Raw genomic sequence first — 17526 nt, forward strand, 5'->3', positions numbered from 1 at the left:
TTTGTCAGTTGATATTGGATGAATGGACGCCATCCATCTGCTGTTTTCGACATGGTATGATAATAGTTGTAAAAGAACATCGCTTGCTTTAGCCGTCTCTCGTCATTCGCAATTCGTATAAAAGCTAGAAAAGGAAAATTATACGCCCGCGCCATTGGCGAATTCCGGCGCCATCCATTCAGAGTTGGGCGCCCACATGGTACTCAGGTCCATGACACCCATCGCATGGTCCAGCCCGTTGGCCAGTCCCAGGCCTTCTAGGGCACCTTCGTACGCATTATTCAGCTCCGTCGATGTCAGCCCCGTGGCATCTTCCTCGTCGTTGGCACCCATGCTCGACTCAAAAGGCTTCCAAGCGTCCGGCAGCATCGTCGGCGACAGCATGGCCATATTGGGACTGTACACGTCGGGTCGCGCTCCTGAGCCGTTGCTCAGGCGCGCAGGGGTGTGGATCACAGACGGCTCGTCGCCTACGCGAATATTCCTGAGAACCGGGTGTTGCGGAAAGGCGGTGCGCCCGCGTGTACTATTCTGCGCTTCGAGGACGGGCGACGACGTGTCGGCGGCGCCGAGGCCTCCATTGATCAGGCGCTCGAGGTCGGCCTGCACGCCGGCCGCGGCCGGCCCGCGACAGCACTGTTGTATGACCTTGAGGCACGCCTTGGACTGTTCAAGCACGCTTTCCGCCGCGAGGCCAAATTTGACGGCATCGAGGCGGTAGGCGTAGTGCAATGTGCGGGCGCACTGGAATGCGCAAATGGCCAGGTCGAGATCGGCAATGGGCCGAGCATGGAGCTTCTCCATGCACTGGAAGATGTCGGTCATGGCGATGGAGTGTTCTACACACTGGCGCTGGCAGTGGTCGAGAAAGCTCTGGTCCAGTGACTCGAGCGTCTCCAGCGGCAGTGCATCGCGAAAGCCCGTCATAGCTAGACGGTAGAGATCGCTGTAACACTGGCGCCAGTATATGTGGATCATGACAAAGGCACATATTCGAGGCGAGTACGCACGCAGACGCATAGAGTTTTCCGAAAACTGAAATGAGGCGGGCATGCGGAAAGCAAAGTCCTCCAGTTCCTGGTGCAGGCCAATGACCCGGCTCTGCAACTCGGCGGCATTGATGTTGCGGCCGATGAGTGCGGTCTTTGTGAATTCGATAATCTTTTGCCGAATGTGCAAAATGCGGACATTGAGAGCTAAGCTGCCAATGTCTTCGGACCGGGGTTGGTTCGGGTCGTCGGGGTCGGGGACCAGCTTTTCGGTGGGCTTTGAGAGGTCAAACTCAAAGTTACGCTCATTGCACGGCAGGCCAACATAGATACGGTCAGCGCGCCAAAGCGAATACTCGGCAAAGCCGCCCGATATCCCAGAATCAATGCAGTAGAGCGACCACATGAGGCGGCGGCGCGACTCCTGGGCGAGGAAGCAGAGATTGGGGCTGTGATGATTGAGGCGGAGAGCAGCGGCGAAGCGGGAGGCGAGGCTGAAGAGCATAAAGGCGCTGGGAAATTTGCTGCAGAGTATACGGTGCTTAATGATGAGGACTAGCGCTTGCACTTTGATGGTCGAGGGGATTGTGTAGTCGGCAAAGATGAGCGACTCTGCCTCGTCTATGCATCCGTCACCATATTCACGTATGCCGGGGCCCATGCTAGTAAGACACGAGGTAATGCCGATGAGGGCGAGAAGGAGGGCCTTGTCTACTTTTCCAGCATAGTACTGCTCCATCAGAGAGGCGCGGTGCAGGAAGGAGAACACGGGGATGTGATGGATATGATGAAAGAACTTTTCAAAGGTTCGCCGGATTAAGGAGTCAAAGGACTCGTCTGGCGAGGGACTTTTTTTTCGTTAGCATTTTTGACTTGACGCGGACAATTTCTACGTATGGCATCTTCTACTGGTAAGGATATCGACTTACCCGTCATGGCCGTAGGAGGCGGGTGTGCTGACCGGGTCACTCATGGCACGATCGCTGTCATCGCGGGCATCGTAGCTGTCACTGTCTATGGAGCGAGTGGCGGGGCTCCTAATACTGCCGTGGGGATGAGATGGCGTCCTGATGCGCTTGGTGGGACGATAGACGCAGTCTAGACCGAGCGAGGAGCATCGCTCACAGCTGGGTAGGTGGCCGGAGCACCTTGCCTTGCGGCTGTGGCAGGTAAGACAGGCCTGCTTGACGCGGCGACGTGGTAGGGCGATTTGCCATGCATCAGCGTCGGCCTCGTCGTAGGAGCAGGGGAAGCCGAGGCGTTGGCAATTGGAGCACATGGGACGAGCGCCGTTGCATCGAACCTTGCGATGGCGGCAGGTCGCGCAAGTGGAGGACGACTTCTTTGGCCGACGGTCCAGGGGCGTCGCGGGGGCAGCAGCGGTGAAGGCACCGGCGATGGGCTGCAACGGCGCGGGGTCGACGGCGGCCTCGGACGCGGACCTTGCATGGCTCCGGGCATCCAGCGTGTTAGGCGGGGAGAGAGGCGTGGCAACGTTCATCCTCGGTGGTGTGTCTCATGGAGTAGCAGCGAGCAGCCAGACGGACCGTCGGGCGGTTTTTTGGGGAAGTCGGGAGCGCCACTGTGGTGCAGTGTCGGAATGTCGGGGGTTGTGAGCTTGCGTCTGTCCGAGTTGCGGAAAGAAGCAAAAAGGGATGGCGGACAGGTTCGGAAATAGAGTCCAGAGTGGCGAGGCAGTGGTAGGAACTGATGGATTGAAAAGATGATGTCTCTGGTAAAAGGGGGACAATGAGCGTTTGTGGGAGAATGCGGGCACAATGGCTGGAAGTAGTAGCAGTAGTAGAGTGGTAAAGTGGTAGTAGTAGAGTAGTAGTAGTGAGAGAGAAGGAGAGCGAGTGGGAGGACAGAGCCGGGCGATCGATCCTTGATCCTGGTGGGGTGGGTTGGTTGAATTTTAATCAACTTTTTTTTTTTTTTTTTTGGCCCTCCAATTCCCATCCGCCTTTTTCTGGATTTCTTGGCTGGTGGTGGCGTGGCGACTGCGAGCAATCAATGAGCGGCGAGAGCAGCCAGCAATACTACACCTACTTACTGTAGGTACACTGCTTTGACTCGTAAAACGAGCCCCCAAATCAGGCGGCCAAGGCTAGCCGATGGGCCGGTCAGGTGCCTGGCTTGGCCCTGCCCACTGTAATTGGCCGTAATAGGCTAGAAAAGGCAACTACAGGCCACTATCGGCCGCTGGTGCAGCAAGTGCCTGCGATGTCGCCGACGGCCCGCCACGCTTTACTCCGGCTTTCCAACCCTTGCCAGGCCTGCTTGCAAACGGCGAATGACAAATGACAAAGGCCGAACTTGTTGTTCCATCAACATGGGCTCTATCTATTCTTGATAATTACTCTACATCTCCATCGCATTGCGTACCATCGCCGTCGCCATCCCGTCACCGTCACCGTCACCATTCTGGAAATCGCCACACAAGCAATCAATCTTACAGACACACTGTCTCACATGCACCGTCGACCGCCCTCCCCGTACAGCGTCGCACCAATTTATGCGCCCTCCTCGTCGTCTGTGCTTCTCGCTACGCCAATATTTAAGCATATTTTTCACCCGGGTCCTTTCCGACCCGACTCCTGTCTGACCGACATGGTGTTGACATGACCATCACTAACTCATAACTAGTTAAAATGATACACACGCACAAGGAGCATTCGCTAGCGACAACGCCCCAGCCTTTCCAGCCCGAGCCTCCGGTTCAACACCGTTGCGCCCCAGCGAACAAGCCTCCACCATCGGCCTCCGCCGTTGACCCGCTATCGGCGTAGCAAAGCCCAGGCCTAGCGCTTGGCGCTCTCTCCTATGTACATATTATTACGTGGACTGCATCAACCCTGCTGGCCTCTTCCTATCTAGTCGCGTCGATCACTACTTACAAGAACAGGAAAGCGCAAGCCTTTGGATCAAATGACCTGCAGTTTGGCTGCTAATCATTCCGGGCCACCTCGACCGATCGTAGTTGTGGTAATGAGCCATCTCTTTCTTACCATGATCCAACACGGGGTACCGTGTAAACAAACTAGTTACTGTTCGACACTCGCGCAGCCTACCAAGTAACCCGCCACGCCAAACTGTCGACACAAATGTATTACTAGCATGTATGACATCTGCCAACTAACAATGCTGTGACATGGCCCCTCGCATGAACCCGAGCATGCAGCCTCTCTATGTGTACCACGTCGCTTCGGGAATCTCCTGCAGCAGCTGATATCTACCAAGTTCTCTGTTCTTATAAGCCACCGGATCGTGCAGCGTATGTGTCCGAATATCCCGCCAGAACCTGTCCAGCCCGACCTTGGTAGCCGTCGCCTTGGCGCCAGTCACTTCAAATACTCCCGATGTGACACGCAGGCCGACATCAGTTGCCACCACTTTGACGCTGGCCACCCATTCCGCAACCTCGCCGCGAGCCTGCACCGTCACCTTGGCACGGTCTTGGACACTGTTCTGCGTCCCGTCGTAAACGGCGTCGATTTGCTCTCCAGCCTTTTCCGCCAATGCCGTCGCCGCACGGAGGTGCGCCAGGAAGTTTCCATACGTCGAGAGAATGTAAAATTCATCCTGTGCCTTTTCCTTGTTCTAACGATATGTTAGCAGTCAACTTTGAAATGTCGCATCGTAACCTACGTCTCCGCCAAATGGCCATGCTCGAGTCGAGGCCTTTGTGTAAGCTGTCGCCGTATTCAGTGCGCCCCAGGCGATACCGATGTAAAAGTTGCTAAACACCAGTTGAATCCTGCAATCTCAGTTAGCGCTTACGAGATCAGTTTCTCCCGAGACAACTCACGTTGGTAGCAGCAGCGACCCGAATGGAATGCCCAGGACGGCCGGATCCGGCTTCTTGGCCGCAGCATCCCACCCGAGAGCATCCGTCCACGGTGCCTTGACATTTTCAATCTTGACGCTTCCCGACTCTGTCAGACGCAGGCCAACATTGTCCCAGTCATGACCAAAGTTGATGCCCGACTGGTCCGTCTTGACAATGGCGAAAATATGATCCGCCGTGTCTTCATATACGCCTTCCAAGACTGTGAGGTCCGAAATGACACCGCCTGTATTGAAGAATTTGAATCCGTTAAAGACAATATTTTCGCCGTCGCTGGAGATTTTGAGGTCACTGTCGCGCGGGTTCACGGCGCCGCCGACGAAATAGTTGTTCTTGAGGATGAGCTCCTCGGTGCGCTCGACCTGCTCATCCGTACCGACGACACGTGCTGTTGTTGACCATAGCAAGTGGTAGCCAAGCAGCATACCAATGGATCTGTGGGAAAATTAGTGAGCCTTTCTTTTCTGCAACGCTGAAGACTAGCAGTACCCATCGCCTTTGGCAACTTCCTGGATGATCTTGTATCCGACCGACCACGGCTGGCCACCACCTCCATACTTGGGCAGCCCGAGCACCTTGAGCAGGCCCGAATGCTTGAGCAGTGCGATTTCAGCCCTTGGCGACTTGTTCTCGCGCTCTCTGACGGCGGCATCAGTCGCAAGTACCGTCGCAACGTCGACGGCACGCTGTACCCATGCGGCGGTATCTGTGGGCTGCTGTTGCCACTTGTCGCTATACTCTTCGTACACCTTGGGGTCCGTCGCCGGTGCGTCACGAGCGTTGGAAGACATGATTTAATTTGCGAATTGAAAGTTATATTAATGTAGTGTCCGTGGTGAGACTACTTTCTTCGCCGCGTGTTCGAGAGACGGCACGCTATATAAATGATGTAGCATCGATGTTGGTAGTCGAAAATCTATTGCGACATAGCTGTCGCGATGCGCGTTGGCGATGGCGCCACTCCACAAACAGCTCGCAACCTGTGCGGAGCAGATCTCTGGTTTGCTACATTCCACGTTGGCTGGAGAAGGGTCGCATCGCGCTATCAAGTGCGGAAACCTTGTGACGAACGCTACTTACTCCTCAAATGGGGACATGGCGTGCTTTGCGGTGATGGTTTGCGGTGATGGACGCCATGGTAGGGACAAGTGTTCTCAGGGATTGCGCAAACTGCCAGCCCTGAATGAATGCTTTTTTGTCTATTATGTCTCGTCTTTCTACAGGGGTACTGAATACAAGGCCAAACTTTGGATCTTTTCTTTTCTTCAAGTATGGTGTGCTCGCTTACTTGCAAAGTATTTGCCTGTGTTTCCGAGCGGCAGCTCTAGCAGTTCGTCCTTTAAGAGCAGGTGAAAAGTCAGGTACCTGTTTCTTGTCAGCAAAGAGCCAGAGCTCAAGGTGAGAGCCTGCAAAAGGCGTCATGGTACATACCACCCCAACAGACCGGCAATGAAGCAGCTTGCGCCGCCCGCAATCTGTAGCCCTCGCGCCGCATTTGTGTGCCCGTCGGCCTTGGCAAAGTAGCTCGCGGCGATGAAGAGAAAGCCAACATCGACAAAGAGGTAAATGAGGATGCTGACGAGATTGGTGGTGATGGAGGCGACGAGAAAGGTGAAGACAAAGATTGTCCATACTGCACAGAAAGGAACTGATCAGAAGCTGAAGCGCATGATGTAAAGAAGGGTGCGACAAGCCGCGAGCACGTACATAGGACGAAAAATCCGAGGGCGTTGTTGTACTGCGCCACATCATCGCCGTATGCAGCGCGAATACCAAACGACGGTGTCAAGACGGCTCCGTACCCTGCGTAGAAGAGACCTGGTGTGCATCTCATTAGACGAGAGTGCGTTTTGGACCACGGCGGTAGGTAGCAGGCTTACCAAATGCGCTGTACACTGTGTAGGCAAAGCCGTTGCCGGCCGAGAGCTCCCACTGGGCGGAAATGAGGAGGCCCAAGGCGGCGACGAAGAAGAAGTTGGCGACGTAGACGTTGGTGATGGTGACGCCGCGCCATTCCATCAAGCTGAGGGAGAGGGTTGTGAGTGTCGTGGCAAACGCACCGATGGGAAAGGCGGCCTGCCGTTTGTCAGTTTTCTTGTTCTCTGTGGTTGCGACTCTCGCTGGGTATTCTTACCGCACTGGATGGGAGCGGTCTTGTGTGATATACCGGCTCCCGGCGAATGCCTTTTTCCTCGGCATACCCGGCCTCGGACACTGTCGCGTCAACAGCCATGACTCTGAGCTCAGACGAGAACCTAAAAGCGTATCTTTTTTTTTTTTTTCTCGGGGTGAGTAAGACGTTCAAGCAGCTACTGGCAGACACCACGGTGAAAGGGATCAAGAAAAACCCAAGGCAGCTAACTTTAGAACTGCATGGGTTCAAATCGCGCCACAGTGCGGGAGGACGAGGTCGGTGCGCTGCTCGGCGATGGAGGCCGGCCGGTGCCGCGAGGAGTGTGGTGCCGGAGGACGGTGCCATTTTCTGGGGAAATGGTAACATTGCGTTATGTTCGGCAGTTGCGGCATCCGTGCCGCTAATCGAGGGCGGCGGTCATTGCAGACTCTGGCGATCTTTGAGGTTTGAAGATGGGTGTAAGTGGGGGAGAGACGAGGACGTGACGTATCCCTTGAGGCACAGGATCTAACGCTCTTTTCTTTCTTCTGTTTTTCTTTTCTTTAAGAGAAATCACCAATTAGGATGGGGCTAGAATATCAAATGTTGTATCAAATTATTGAAAAGTCAGAAATACCGCGCTGCGGAGACGGCGAGGGCGGCGGCGGATGCCGGGCCAGGTGGCAGCGACGATGTCGGCGTGCGCTATTAGCGTCGGCCGGATGTGGGAAAAATAAATCAGTCGATATTACCTGCTGGGGTATAAATGTGTCGTTGGGGTATAATTTAACCTTGTTCATAAGCAAAAAGAGGATGAGCCTGCTTGCAGTATTCTATTTCTTTTCGAGCCAACATTTTGTGCCTGTCCAATGGATTGTGATAACCCGTGTCTCTTGGCGGCTTCGAGCACGGACTGACGACTGACCGAGTATTTGCCTACACCGATGACTTGCACCTACACATTGGCCGAACTGAGCGATTTTTTTTTTCTTTTTTCGTTTCAGAAAGTCTGGTCAAGGTATAAATACATGCCTGCTGGCAACGCATGCAAATCACCTTTTCGACAAGACACTTTACGGCTACCGGGTAACCAACCCCTGCGACAGCGCCGCCAGAGCCCGTGACGACGTCAACAACGGGCGCCGACATCAAGGGCCCAACCCGGAGACGGGAGAGAGTCGTTTGAGGTTGTTTGGCGACTGGATAAAGATGGCGGGCAGGTCGTGGGCCCATGTTTCGCGTAGATGCTTGGCGGGCTTGCAGCAAAAGGAATTGACCGACCACTCCGCGCTGAGACTTGGGGCACATTCGTGGATGCGTAGCCGGATGGTGATTTTGGACGGCGCTAGAAGATTCTGCGCGTGCTAGACTGTGAATCCTGCCGAGCCTCGTTGATCATTGGGAACTGGTACGGATATTGGTGCAGTTACAATGACGAAGCAGCTGCCGGGTAGCAGCTGCCGGGAAGCAGCAAGTTGGGTAGGTATGTGCAAGAGAAGAGAAAAGAAGAGCAAAGAAGCAGAAAACATCTCCATGTCCTGCCTGTCGATCACGGTTCGCTGGCGCACTCTGACAAGCAGAAACAGACCAGGCCAGGCCCGGATGGGAATGGGGTGAGAGGGGAGATGGTGAGATGGTGAGATGGTGACACTTTGGGGTCTCGGGTCTAAAAGCGCCACCCCGCGTCGTTGCGCCGCCGTGACACAGGGTCCAAGAAAAAGGAACAATGGGTGCCTCCGACTTTCGTCTTGAGGCGGATCTTGCGAGCGCGGTGAGCGAGGCCAAGCCACGAACCGGATCCTTGCGTTTTTCTTGCAACATTTCAAATAGTTATCGTGACCATGTGCGGATAAAGGGCTGATTCTGACAGAAGGGCAAGTTGGCTGCTGGGGAACCGTGCTGTGATTGGACGAGCGCACAACCGCCGTAGGTAGAAACTCGTAGCTCCGAGCAGCTTCCTTGCATCCTTGCATCCTTGCCTCCCCTGCGCTTCTCGAGGGCTGGCAATCACAGTTTAGTTCCGCCCGGCCTTGATCCATTTACGGGCTGTGTGTGTGATGGATCAACCAACCCCTCTGGCCATGCGGGCATCTGGGTGCGGATACAAAAAGAGTGTCTTGTCGCCCAGCTCTGCTTTCGCTCTTACTTCCCCCCTCTTGCTGAAAGCAGCCTCGGAACGAAAGAGTGCCCGCCTGGTGCACAAACGAGCAAGGCCATCATGATGGAACAAATAGCACCGCTGCCGCTGCGCTCTGCCCATGCCGCCCAAGCTGTGCTCGGCGCCGCCGCGTTTGCATCGTGCGACGGCGCCTTGAGCCCGCTCCTCGCCGTGGGCTGCCGCCATGGACGCCTCGACTTTACCCTCCTCTTTGAACACGCCGCGTTTGCCATTGTGCCTTCGGCCATTTTCATTCTGGCCGCCCTGGTTTGCATCCTGCGGCTTTGGGGCCGCAAGCCCAAAGTGTACGCGACGCGCCGATATTACCTGAAAATGGTGCGTTGATGAAAACCAAACGCTCCGCGCCGTCACGGGCTAATGCCATGTCTAGGCAATCTCATTGGCATTGGTCGCTGTCAAAGTCGTCCTGCTCGCCCAGTGGATTCGACTGCGCGCGGGCCTGCCCGGCAGCACGCTCTCCGTTGTCGCCGCAGCCGTCAACGTTGCCGACGCCGTCCTCCTCGCTCTCCTCGCAAACCTGAGCCACATGCGCTCCATCGCACCATCCAACCTCATCATTGGCTTCACCTTTTTTTCCGCTCTACTCGATGGCCTCCGATGCCGCACGATGCTCCTGGTCGACGAGCTGGCCCCGCTGGCTTCCCTGTTTGCGACGGGCGTCGTGGCCAAGACCCTTCTCTTTGCGCTCGAGGCGCACAGTAAGCGGGACGTCATGGTGGAGGACTGGAAGGCGCTCGGCGCCGAGGAGACGTCGAGCATCGTCGGCCGGCTGTTCCTGTGGTGGGTGAATCCGCTCCTGCAGATTGGCAACGCCTCCTTTTTGGACCCGGACGACCTGCCGCGGCTCAAGCCGGAGCAGAGAGCGCGCGCCTTGCTGCCCAAGATGCTGCAAAATTGGGAAAAGTACAAAGGAAGGGGAAAGTACGCGCTGGCTTTCATGGTCCTCAACAGCTGCCGGTCCACTGTATTGGCGGCCGCGATCCCGCGTCTCTTTCTCTCTTTTTTCAAGATGCTTGTTCCGCTCTACATCAAAGCCGTCATCGAGTACGCGACGCGCCAGGACCGCGACACGCACGTGGACAAGGGCACCGGCTACGCCCTGATTGTTGGCGCCGTCTTCCTCTTCTTTGGACGGCTGGTGATTGTCAATGCCTACGAGCAGGCCAAGGGCCGCATGCGCATCATGATGCGCACATCCATGGTGGCTACGATTCTGCACTACGGCGCGCAAATGGAACCCGGCGAGAAGAAGGGTTCGGCGGCCCTGACCCTCATCACCGTCGACGTCGGCCGCGTCACGGCCTCCTTCTTCTTCCTTCACGACTTTTGGATTGCCCCGGTCGAGACGGCCTTTGCCTTTTGGCTGCTGGCCGGCCAGGTGGGCTGGGGCTTCCTCGGCCCGCTCCTCACCATCTTCGTCGGCGCGGCCGTGTCGGGCGTGTGCGGGCTGTACGTGCCCGACGCCCAGAAAAAGGTCAACGAGGCCATTGAGAAGCGCATCGGCGACACGACCACGGTACTGGGCCACATGAAGGAGACCAAGATGCTGGGCCTGGTGGACTCGTGGTTTGCCGCCATTCAAAGGCTGATGGATGTCGAAATTCGCGAGTCGCTGGTGTTTCGGCGACTCATGACGGTGCTGAATGTCAGCAGCAAGGTGCCCGAGAGTCTGGCGCCGCCCCTCACCTTTGGCATTGCTATTCTCGCCACCAAGGCGGGCGAGCGGCTGTCCATTGCCGAGGCCTTTACCGCCATGAGCATCATGGGCCTCATCATCGGTCCCATTTCCATGATGGCCCACATGTACCCCTTCATCATTGCTGCTCTGCCGTGCTTCGTCCGTATTCAGGAATTCCTGCAAATTTGCAGCGAGTACGAGGCCCGCGTGGCACTCGTCGGCTCCTCGGCCGAGCTGTCCACGGCCGATGATCTGCTCCCTGGCTTCGGGGAACCCGTGTTTTCCATGACAAACGCCAGCATCACGGCAAGGTCTAAAGAAGAGCCCTTGATCAAAGATGCAAGTCTGGCGATTCTGCCAAAAACATTCAACGTCGTCGCCGGCAAGGTCGGCTCTGGAAAGTCGGTGCTCTTGCAGGCGCTCCTGGGACAGCTCAGCATCAGCGGCGAGGCCAAGATTCGCACCTCGAATGTTGCCTACTGCGCCCAGCAGCCGTGGATTACGAGCGGAACTGCAAAGGACAACATTGTGTGCAAATCGGAGCCGGATGAAGCTTGGTATCGGACCGTTGTGACGGCCTGTGGCCTAGACAGGGACTTTGAAGACTTTCCGCAGGGCGACGCCACGGCCGTTGGAACCAAGGGCGTTGCCCTAAGCGGTGGACAGAAGCAGCGCATCTCGCTGGCGCGCGCTCTCTTCTCTCGCAAACCCATCGTCTTTGTGGACGACGTGCTCAGCGGCCTCGATTGGGCCACCCAGCGTTTTGTCTGGGACCAAGTCTTTGGGCCAGCTGGACTCCTGCGGAAGAATGGCATCACTGTTGTTCTTGCCACCCATGCGCTTCACTTGATAGATCAACCCGACAGTGTGACGCTTGTCGGAGACGACGGTCCTGGATCGCTCATCCAAGGCACACTGGACGAGCTCAAGGAGAAGACGAAAATTCAAGACTTGATTGCCACGAGCCACAGTTCTGCCGACAACGACAATACAACCACCAGCAGTGCAAGCTCGCAAAAAGGCGGCGCGGACCAGACCGCCAGTGTCAACGACGAGGAAAAGACCAGAGACCTGGTTCGAAAGACGGGCGACATGACCCTGTACTCGTACTACCTCGGCATGGTCGGTCGCAAGCTGGCCGTCATTGCCTGCTTTACCGCGATGTTGTCGGCGACGTGGCCCGTCCTGCCCACCCTGTGGCTCAAATGGTGGACCGAGGCCAACGAGTCGCCCGCGCCCATCAACACGGCCTACTACTACTCCGTGTACGTGTTTGTCAACGTCATGGAAATTATCATCATGCTCGGCACCTTTTACATTGCCCTCATCTACGTGGCGCCGACGGGGCTCCGCAAGATTCACACCCGGCTGTTGCAAGCCACCATGAGCGCGCCGCTGTCCTTCTTCGTGGCCACGCCGCCGGGTGATTTGGTCAATCGCTTCAGCAGGGACATGGAGCAGGTCGATCTAGACCTCCCGCTAAACTTGGTGTTTACGTTCATGTCCGTCATCTGGTTGATGGCGCTGATGGGGCTGATCCTCGTCGGCTCGCTGTACATGAGCGTCATTATCCTGCCCATGATGCTCTTTGTGTACATGCTCCAAAAATACTACCTGCAGACGTCGCGACAGCTGCGGTACCTAGACCTGCAGTCCTCTGCGCCGGTGAACACGCACATCATCGAAATGATTGACGGCGTGGCCACGGTGCAGGCGTACGGCTGGGAGTCGCACTACCAGGCCACGGGCATGGACCTGCTGGACGAGACGATGCGGCCCAACTACATGCTGCGTATCATCCAGCTCTGGCTGGAGCTCGTGCTGGACGTCTTTGTCGCGTTTGTCTGCGTCCTGCTCATTGCCATTTGCATTTCCATCCCGTCCTCGACGAGCCCGGGCTCCCTCGGCGTCGCGTTGACCAACATCACCAGCCTCGGCGACTCACTAGCGTGGCTGGTCCTCAGCTTCACGAGCACCGAGACGGCGCTGGGCTCGGTGGAGCGCATCCGCAGCTTCGAGACCAAGACGCCACAGGAGGCGCCGCCGGCGCGCCCGACGCGCGTGCCGCCGACGTGGCCGTCCAAGGGCGCAGTCCGCTTCACGGCCGTCAAGGCGTCGTACCCGCCCAAGGGCAGTAACCCGGCGTTCCGCGCGCTCAACGGCATCGACGTGGACATTCGGCCGGGGCAAAAGGTGGCCATTTGCGGGCGCACGGGCAGCGGTAAGTCATCGCTGCTGCTCGCGCTGTTCCGGCTGCTGGATCTGGAGTCGGGTTCCATTACGATTGACGGCATCGACATTGCCGACGTTGCGCAGAATGTGCTCCGGCCGCGGTTGATTTCCGTGCCGCAGGAGCCGATGCTGCTACCCGGCACCCTGCGCTCCAACCTCGTGCGCCACCAGCGTGAGAGTGGCGACGAGGTGGACGACGACGACGCGCTCATCCAACACCTCAAGACGGTGGCGCTCTGGGATGTCGTGGAGAGCCAGGGGGGTCTGGGCGGCGACGTGGCGGACCTAAAGCTCTCGCAGGGCCAGAAGCAACTGGTGTGCATGGCGCGCGCGCTGGCGAGCCGGGACGAGAGCTCGATCCTGGTGCTGGACGAGGCCATGAGCACTGTGGACAGGCAGACGGAGGAGCACATGGTGCGGATCCTGGAAGAGCACTTTGCCGAGCACACGGTGATTTCGGTCGTGCATCGGCTGAACACGGTGGAAAAGTTTGACACGGTGCTGCTTCTCGATGCGGGCGAGGTGGTGGAGGTTGGCGCGCCCGAGGAGCTGCTACGCAGAGAGAATGGACGGTTTAGAGCGCTGTGGCATGGCAAGGAAGCGTAATGCTTGAAGACGGTGTTGATGTGCTTTTATTTTTGTATCTATTTTTTCCCACGTATTGGATAGCAAACCAACGTATATGAATGACATTGATAGACACAACACTTCCAACTTGTTAACCTCTACCCCTTATACCGGCCTTGCTCTAGATTATAATTAGCTATCGCAACCGACTAGACAAATACAAAAATCGTGTTTACCATATCTTTGGATTTACAAATAAATCCCGTTGCGACCCGGCGGCGCCGGCTATAATGGCTAAACTTAGCATACGCAATGCGCCGTGTGACGGTCTCTGTCCTCCCGGCAGCAACGCACGCCGCACACGGCGCTCACCGCCCAATCTCCCTGGCTGTCACAGGTCAGGATTTCGTACTTATCATCAGTACAGCCGAAGTCGCCGGGCGTGCACGGCCAGTCGTCGGAGGTAAGGGCGGCGGCGCCGGTGACGGCGACGAGGAGCAGCACGGTAGCTTTCAAGGTCGGAATCATGATGAAGTGAAGATCTAGGGTTCAAGGGGGACAATTAATCTATAAAGGTGAGAGGAGAGGTCAAGGTTCGAGGTAAATACCGAAGGGCTTTGTACGTTTTTATAGTCGGGAGAGATGGAGAGCGTTGTTGCTTTCAAGGAATAAGGTTACCCCAAACCAGCCATTGTGTATCCAAGAGACAAAGATGTGACTCCAGGGTTCTACATCCATCCGTCTAAGCCATTAGCCCGTTGGACACACGACGAGCCCATGCGGACGCTGGTCGACGCTTTGCGCCGGAAGCCACAAGGGACCAATATGTCACGTGTTAGGATGCATTCTCGTGAATTATGAACAACGGGCGCGTCGTCACAAGCTTTCTTTGTTATAATAGGCGTTAGGAGCCCTGTCTGCAATATGAAAAGTTCGCCTAGCAGCCTGATTTCGGACGGGATCACTAAGGCCACCAGCAGCAACGGCTGGGTATACAAGACGGCCCGACACCACCCTTTATCCTCTCTTTCACGATAACCACCATAGATCCCACGCAGCTATAACATTTCCTCCGCGCAGCCAGACTAGCTATCCTAGGCGATGACTCCGTCCAAAAAATGCCATCATGTGGCTGGTCGCAAGACCATCAACCACTGCCGGCGGCGGCACAACTTGAGGATATCTTGAAGAGAGTTGGAGGCAGGCACTTTGCCGCTCGTAATTTCGCCATGGGTTGGACCTGTGCGACTCGGCGGCGCCGCCCATAATGGGCCAAAACTTAGCATACGCAATAGGCCGTGTGGCGCTCGCTGTCCTCCCGGCAGCAGGCGGTGCCGCACTCGGCGCTCACCACCAACTGGCGCTGGCTGTTGCAGGTCCAGATGGTGCTCTCGTGGCCGTAATCAAACTGGGCACAGGTGAACTCGCCGGGCGTGCAGTCTATGAATGGATTGTTCCTGATGCTAGAGGGAAGGGCGGCGGCGCTGGTGACGGCGACGAGGAGGAGGAGCACGCTAGCTTTTAAAGTCGAAATCATGATAGAAGAAGTGAAGATTCTAGGGTTTTAAGGGGATAATTAATAGGTAAAGGTAAGAGAAGAGGTTGAGGTAAGAGGAGAGGTTAAGGTAAGAGGAGAGGTTAAGGTAAGAGGTAGATATCAAAGGGCTTTTATACGTTTTTTTATAGGTAGGAGAGATAGAGAGCGTGTTAATTTTAAGGAATAAGGGGTCCTAAAACTAGCCATTTTGTTATTAAGAGACGACGATGTGATTCTAGGGATCTACATTCATCTGTCTTGGCCTATTTGCTGTTCTTTGACTTGTTTGCCGTCCTTGCTTAGGCCAGACAAAACGTTGAGGTCGGAGGGCGGAGGGGCATGAAGAGGAGCAAGCAGGTTACGTATGGGCCAGTATTGGAGACCAAAAAGGGCAGGGACTTTGCCGCTCGTAATGTAGCCATGGGTTGAATGGCTGTTGGCTTGCTATCGGGCGGGTTTCTGTGAGCAAACGGCTACTACGCCCGGCGCAAGGAAGCGACGGGCGACCTTTTGTTCTTCTTCGCTTGTGGTGTTTGCGTCGAATAGAAACAAGCCAAGTGACTGGGGAAGTCCTTAGTTGGAACCCCCTACAAGTCGACATTGAACGGGTGTGCAATAGTGTCAAGGATATCAACGGCTAGCTAGAAGAAGGAGAGAGGAGAGATAGCGAAGATGTCGTAACGTAATGGCTGGTAGTTCCCAATGATGACTTTATTGATCACTAGAGAGGAAGGTCCTCTCTAGTGGTTCCTTGCTGCGCTATCGCTCTTTTATAGCTACTTGTTCGCACGTAACTATAAATAGGTTGTGACAAATAGTATTGTACTCCGTATGCCTTATGTATTATCCCGATAAAGGTCTTGTTCAGTAGACAGGGTATGAGCAGAGGGCGGAAAGCGTTAATGGGGTCGTTGTCTTCGTTAATGGCGAGAGCCTCGGACACCAACCGTCATAGGCCAAACTTAGCATACGCAATGGGCCGTGTGGCGCTCGCTGTCCTCCCGGCAGCAACGCAGGCCGCAGTCGGCGCTCACCACCCATTCGCGCTGGTTGTTGCAGGTCCAGATGATGGTGTCATAGGCACAGGAGAACTCGCCAGGCACGCAGTTACCCCCCGTGCTGGAGGGAAGGGCGGCGGCGCTAGTGACGGCGCCGAGGAGGAGGAGCACGGTAGCTTTTAAAGTCGAAATCATGATGGAAGTGAATTCTGGGGTTTCGAGGGGATAATTAATATATAAAGATAAGAGGAGAGTGTAAAGACGAGAGGAGAGTGTAAAGATAAGCGGAGAGTGTAAAGACGAGAGGAGAGTGTAGAGACGAGAGAAGAGGTCAAGGTTTGAAGTAGATATCGAAGACGGTAAAGGGGCTCTTATACGTTTTTGTAGTTCGGGAGAGACGGAGAGCGTTGTTGGGTTTCCACCCCAAAACCAGCCATTTTGTTATCAAGAGTCAAAGATGTGATTCTAGAGATCTACATGAATACATCCATCTGTCTTAGCCTATTTGCTGTCTTCGAGACTATTGTTCGACTTACTTGTCGTCGGCGGAATTCTCTGCCCTGCTTTGACCAGACAACATGTATGGTCCCTTTAACGGCGGAGGGGAATGAAGAGGAGCAATAATGCAGGTTACTTATGCAATGCAGGTTACTTATGGGCCAATATTGAAGAATACAAAGGCAGTAACTTTTTTCCGCTCGTAATTGAGCCTTGGGTTGAATGGTCCCTGGAAGTAGCAACCCGTCTGCAGGTTTGCTACCGGGCGGGTTTCTGTGAGCAAACGGCTACTAACGCCCGGCGCAAGGAAGCGCGGGCGACCTTTTTTTTTTTTTTTTTTTTTTTCTTCCCTCGCTTGTGGTGTTTGCGTCGAAGAGAAGCAAGACAAGTGCTGTGAAAAAGCAGCAGTATTGTGCCTTGTGTCGGTTGTCCAGATGAAGCCCTTGTCCAAGCAAAACAAGGTCACGAGCGGAACTTTGCAAAAGACAGGCAGTCATGGGCGCTCAAAAAGCTCGAGAGCTATTCTTGCTTGTCGGGAACCAGATCACGAGGGAAAAATGTACCCCATGTGCACACCCAAGTATCCAGAATCTTGGTTGGATGCTTGGCACGCTTTTGGCGGGCATGTCAAACCGGCCATTTGGACTCGAATGAATGAGCAAGTGCCTGTAGGGTACATGAGACCTCTCTAGAGCTCACATAACCTCCACAATACATCATAATCACAATATGGCATGACAGTCCTCGATCGCGCTAATACGAACCGAGTTCCCACGGGCAGGGGTGAGAACCCTTGCCGGTAACCAAACAACAACCAACAGGGAGTCATGGCACGGGACGGCCGCACCTTTGTCATTTTTCTTCTCCCCCGTCTCTCTCCCCCAGTTT

The 17526-nt window shown here is 55.5% G+C and overlaps 5 protein-coding genes across 5 annotated transcripts; 1 reads left to right on the forward strand and 4 right to left on the reverse strand.

Moving 5' to 3' along the window:
• Positions 1-138: 138 nt before the first annotated feature.
• On the reverse strand, positions 139-2490 carry CCM_07988 (Fungal transcriptional regulatory protein; the record flags this gene model as incomplete). The annotated part of the gene is made up of 2 exons (XM_006673128.1): positions 139-1837; positions 1919-2490. 2 exons carry the CDS (start codon positions 2488-2490, stop codon positions 139-141), a joined length of 2271 nt encoding a protein of 756 aa, XP_006673191.1.
• Positions 2491-4175: 1685 nt separating this feature from the next.
• CCM_07989 (thermophilic desulfurizing enzyme family protein) lies at positions 4176-5627 on the reverse strand (the record flags this gene model as incomplete). Its single annotated transcript, XM_006673129.1, has 4 exons — positions 4176-4589; positions 4638-4746; positions 4798-5271; positions 5326-5627. 4 exons carry the CDS (start codon positions 5625-5627, stop codon positions 4176-4178), a joined length of 1299 nt encoding a protein of 432 aa, XP_006673192.1.
• A 292-nt stretch (positions 5628-5919) lies between these two features.
• Positions 5920-7069, reverse strand: CCM_07990 (Acetate transporter, putative; the record flags this gene model as incomplete). Its single annotated transcript, XM_006673130.1, has 6 exons — positions 5920-6035; positions 6125-6201; positions 6268-6469; positions 6544-6654; positions 6717-6912; positions 6971-7069. 6 exons carry the CDS (start codon positions 7067-7069, stop codon positions 5920-5922), a joined length of 801 nt encoding a protein of 266 aa, XP_006673193.1.
• A 2098-nt stretch (positions 7070-9167) lies between these two features.
• On the forward strand, positions 9168-13644 carry CCM_07991 (ABC transporter, putative; the record flags this gene model as incomplete). The annotated part of the gene is made up of 2 exons (XM_006673131.1): positions 9168-9443; positions 9499-13644. The coding sequence occupies 2 exons, from the start codon at positions 9168-9170 to the stop codon at positions 13642-13644; spliced, it is 4422 nt and encodes a 1473-aa protein (XP_006673194.1).
• Positions 13645-13854: 210 nt separating this feature from the next.
• Positions 13855-14297, reverse strand: CCM_07992 (uncharacterized protein; the record flags this gene model as incomplete). The annotated part of the gene is made up of 3 exons (XM_006673132.1): positions 13855-13890; positions 13915-14147; positions 14291-14297. 3 exons carry the CDS (start codon positions 14295-14297, stop codon positions 13855-13857), a joined length of 276 nt encoding a protein of 91 aa, XP_006673195.1.
• Positions 14298-17526: the final 3229 nt, after the last annotated feature.

Source organism: Cordyceps militaris, assembly GCF_000225605.1.
Source record: "Cordyceps militaris CM01 unplaced genomic scaffold CCM_S00006, whole genome shotgun sequence".
Taxonomy (NCBI): Eukaryota; Fungi; Ascomycota; class Sordariomycetes; order Hypocreales; family Cordycipitaceae; genus Cordyceps; species Cordyceps militaris.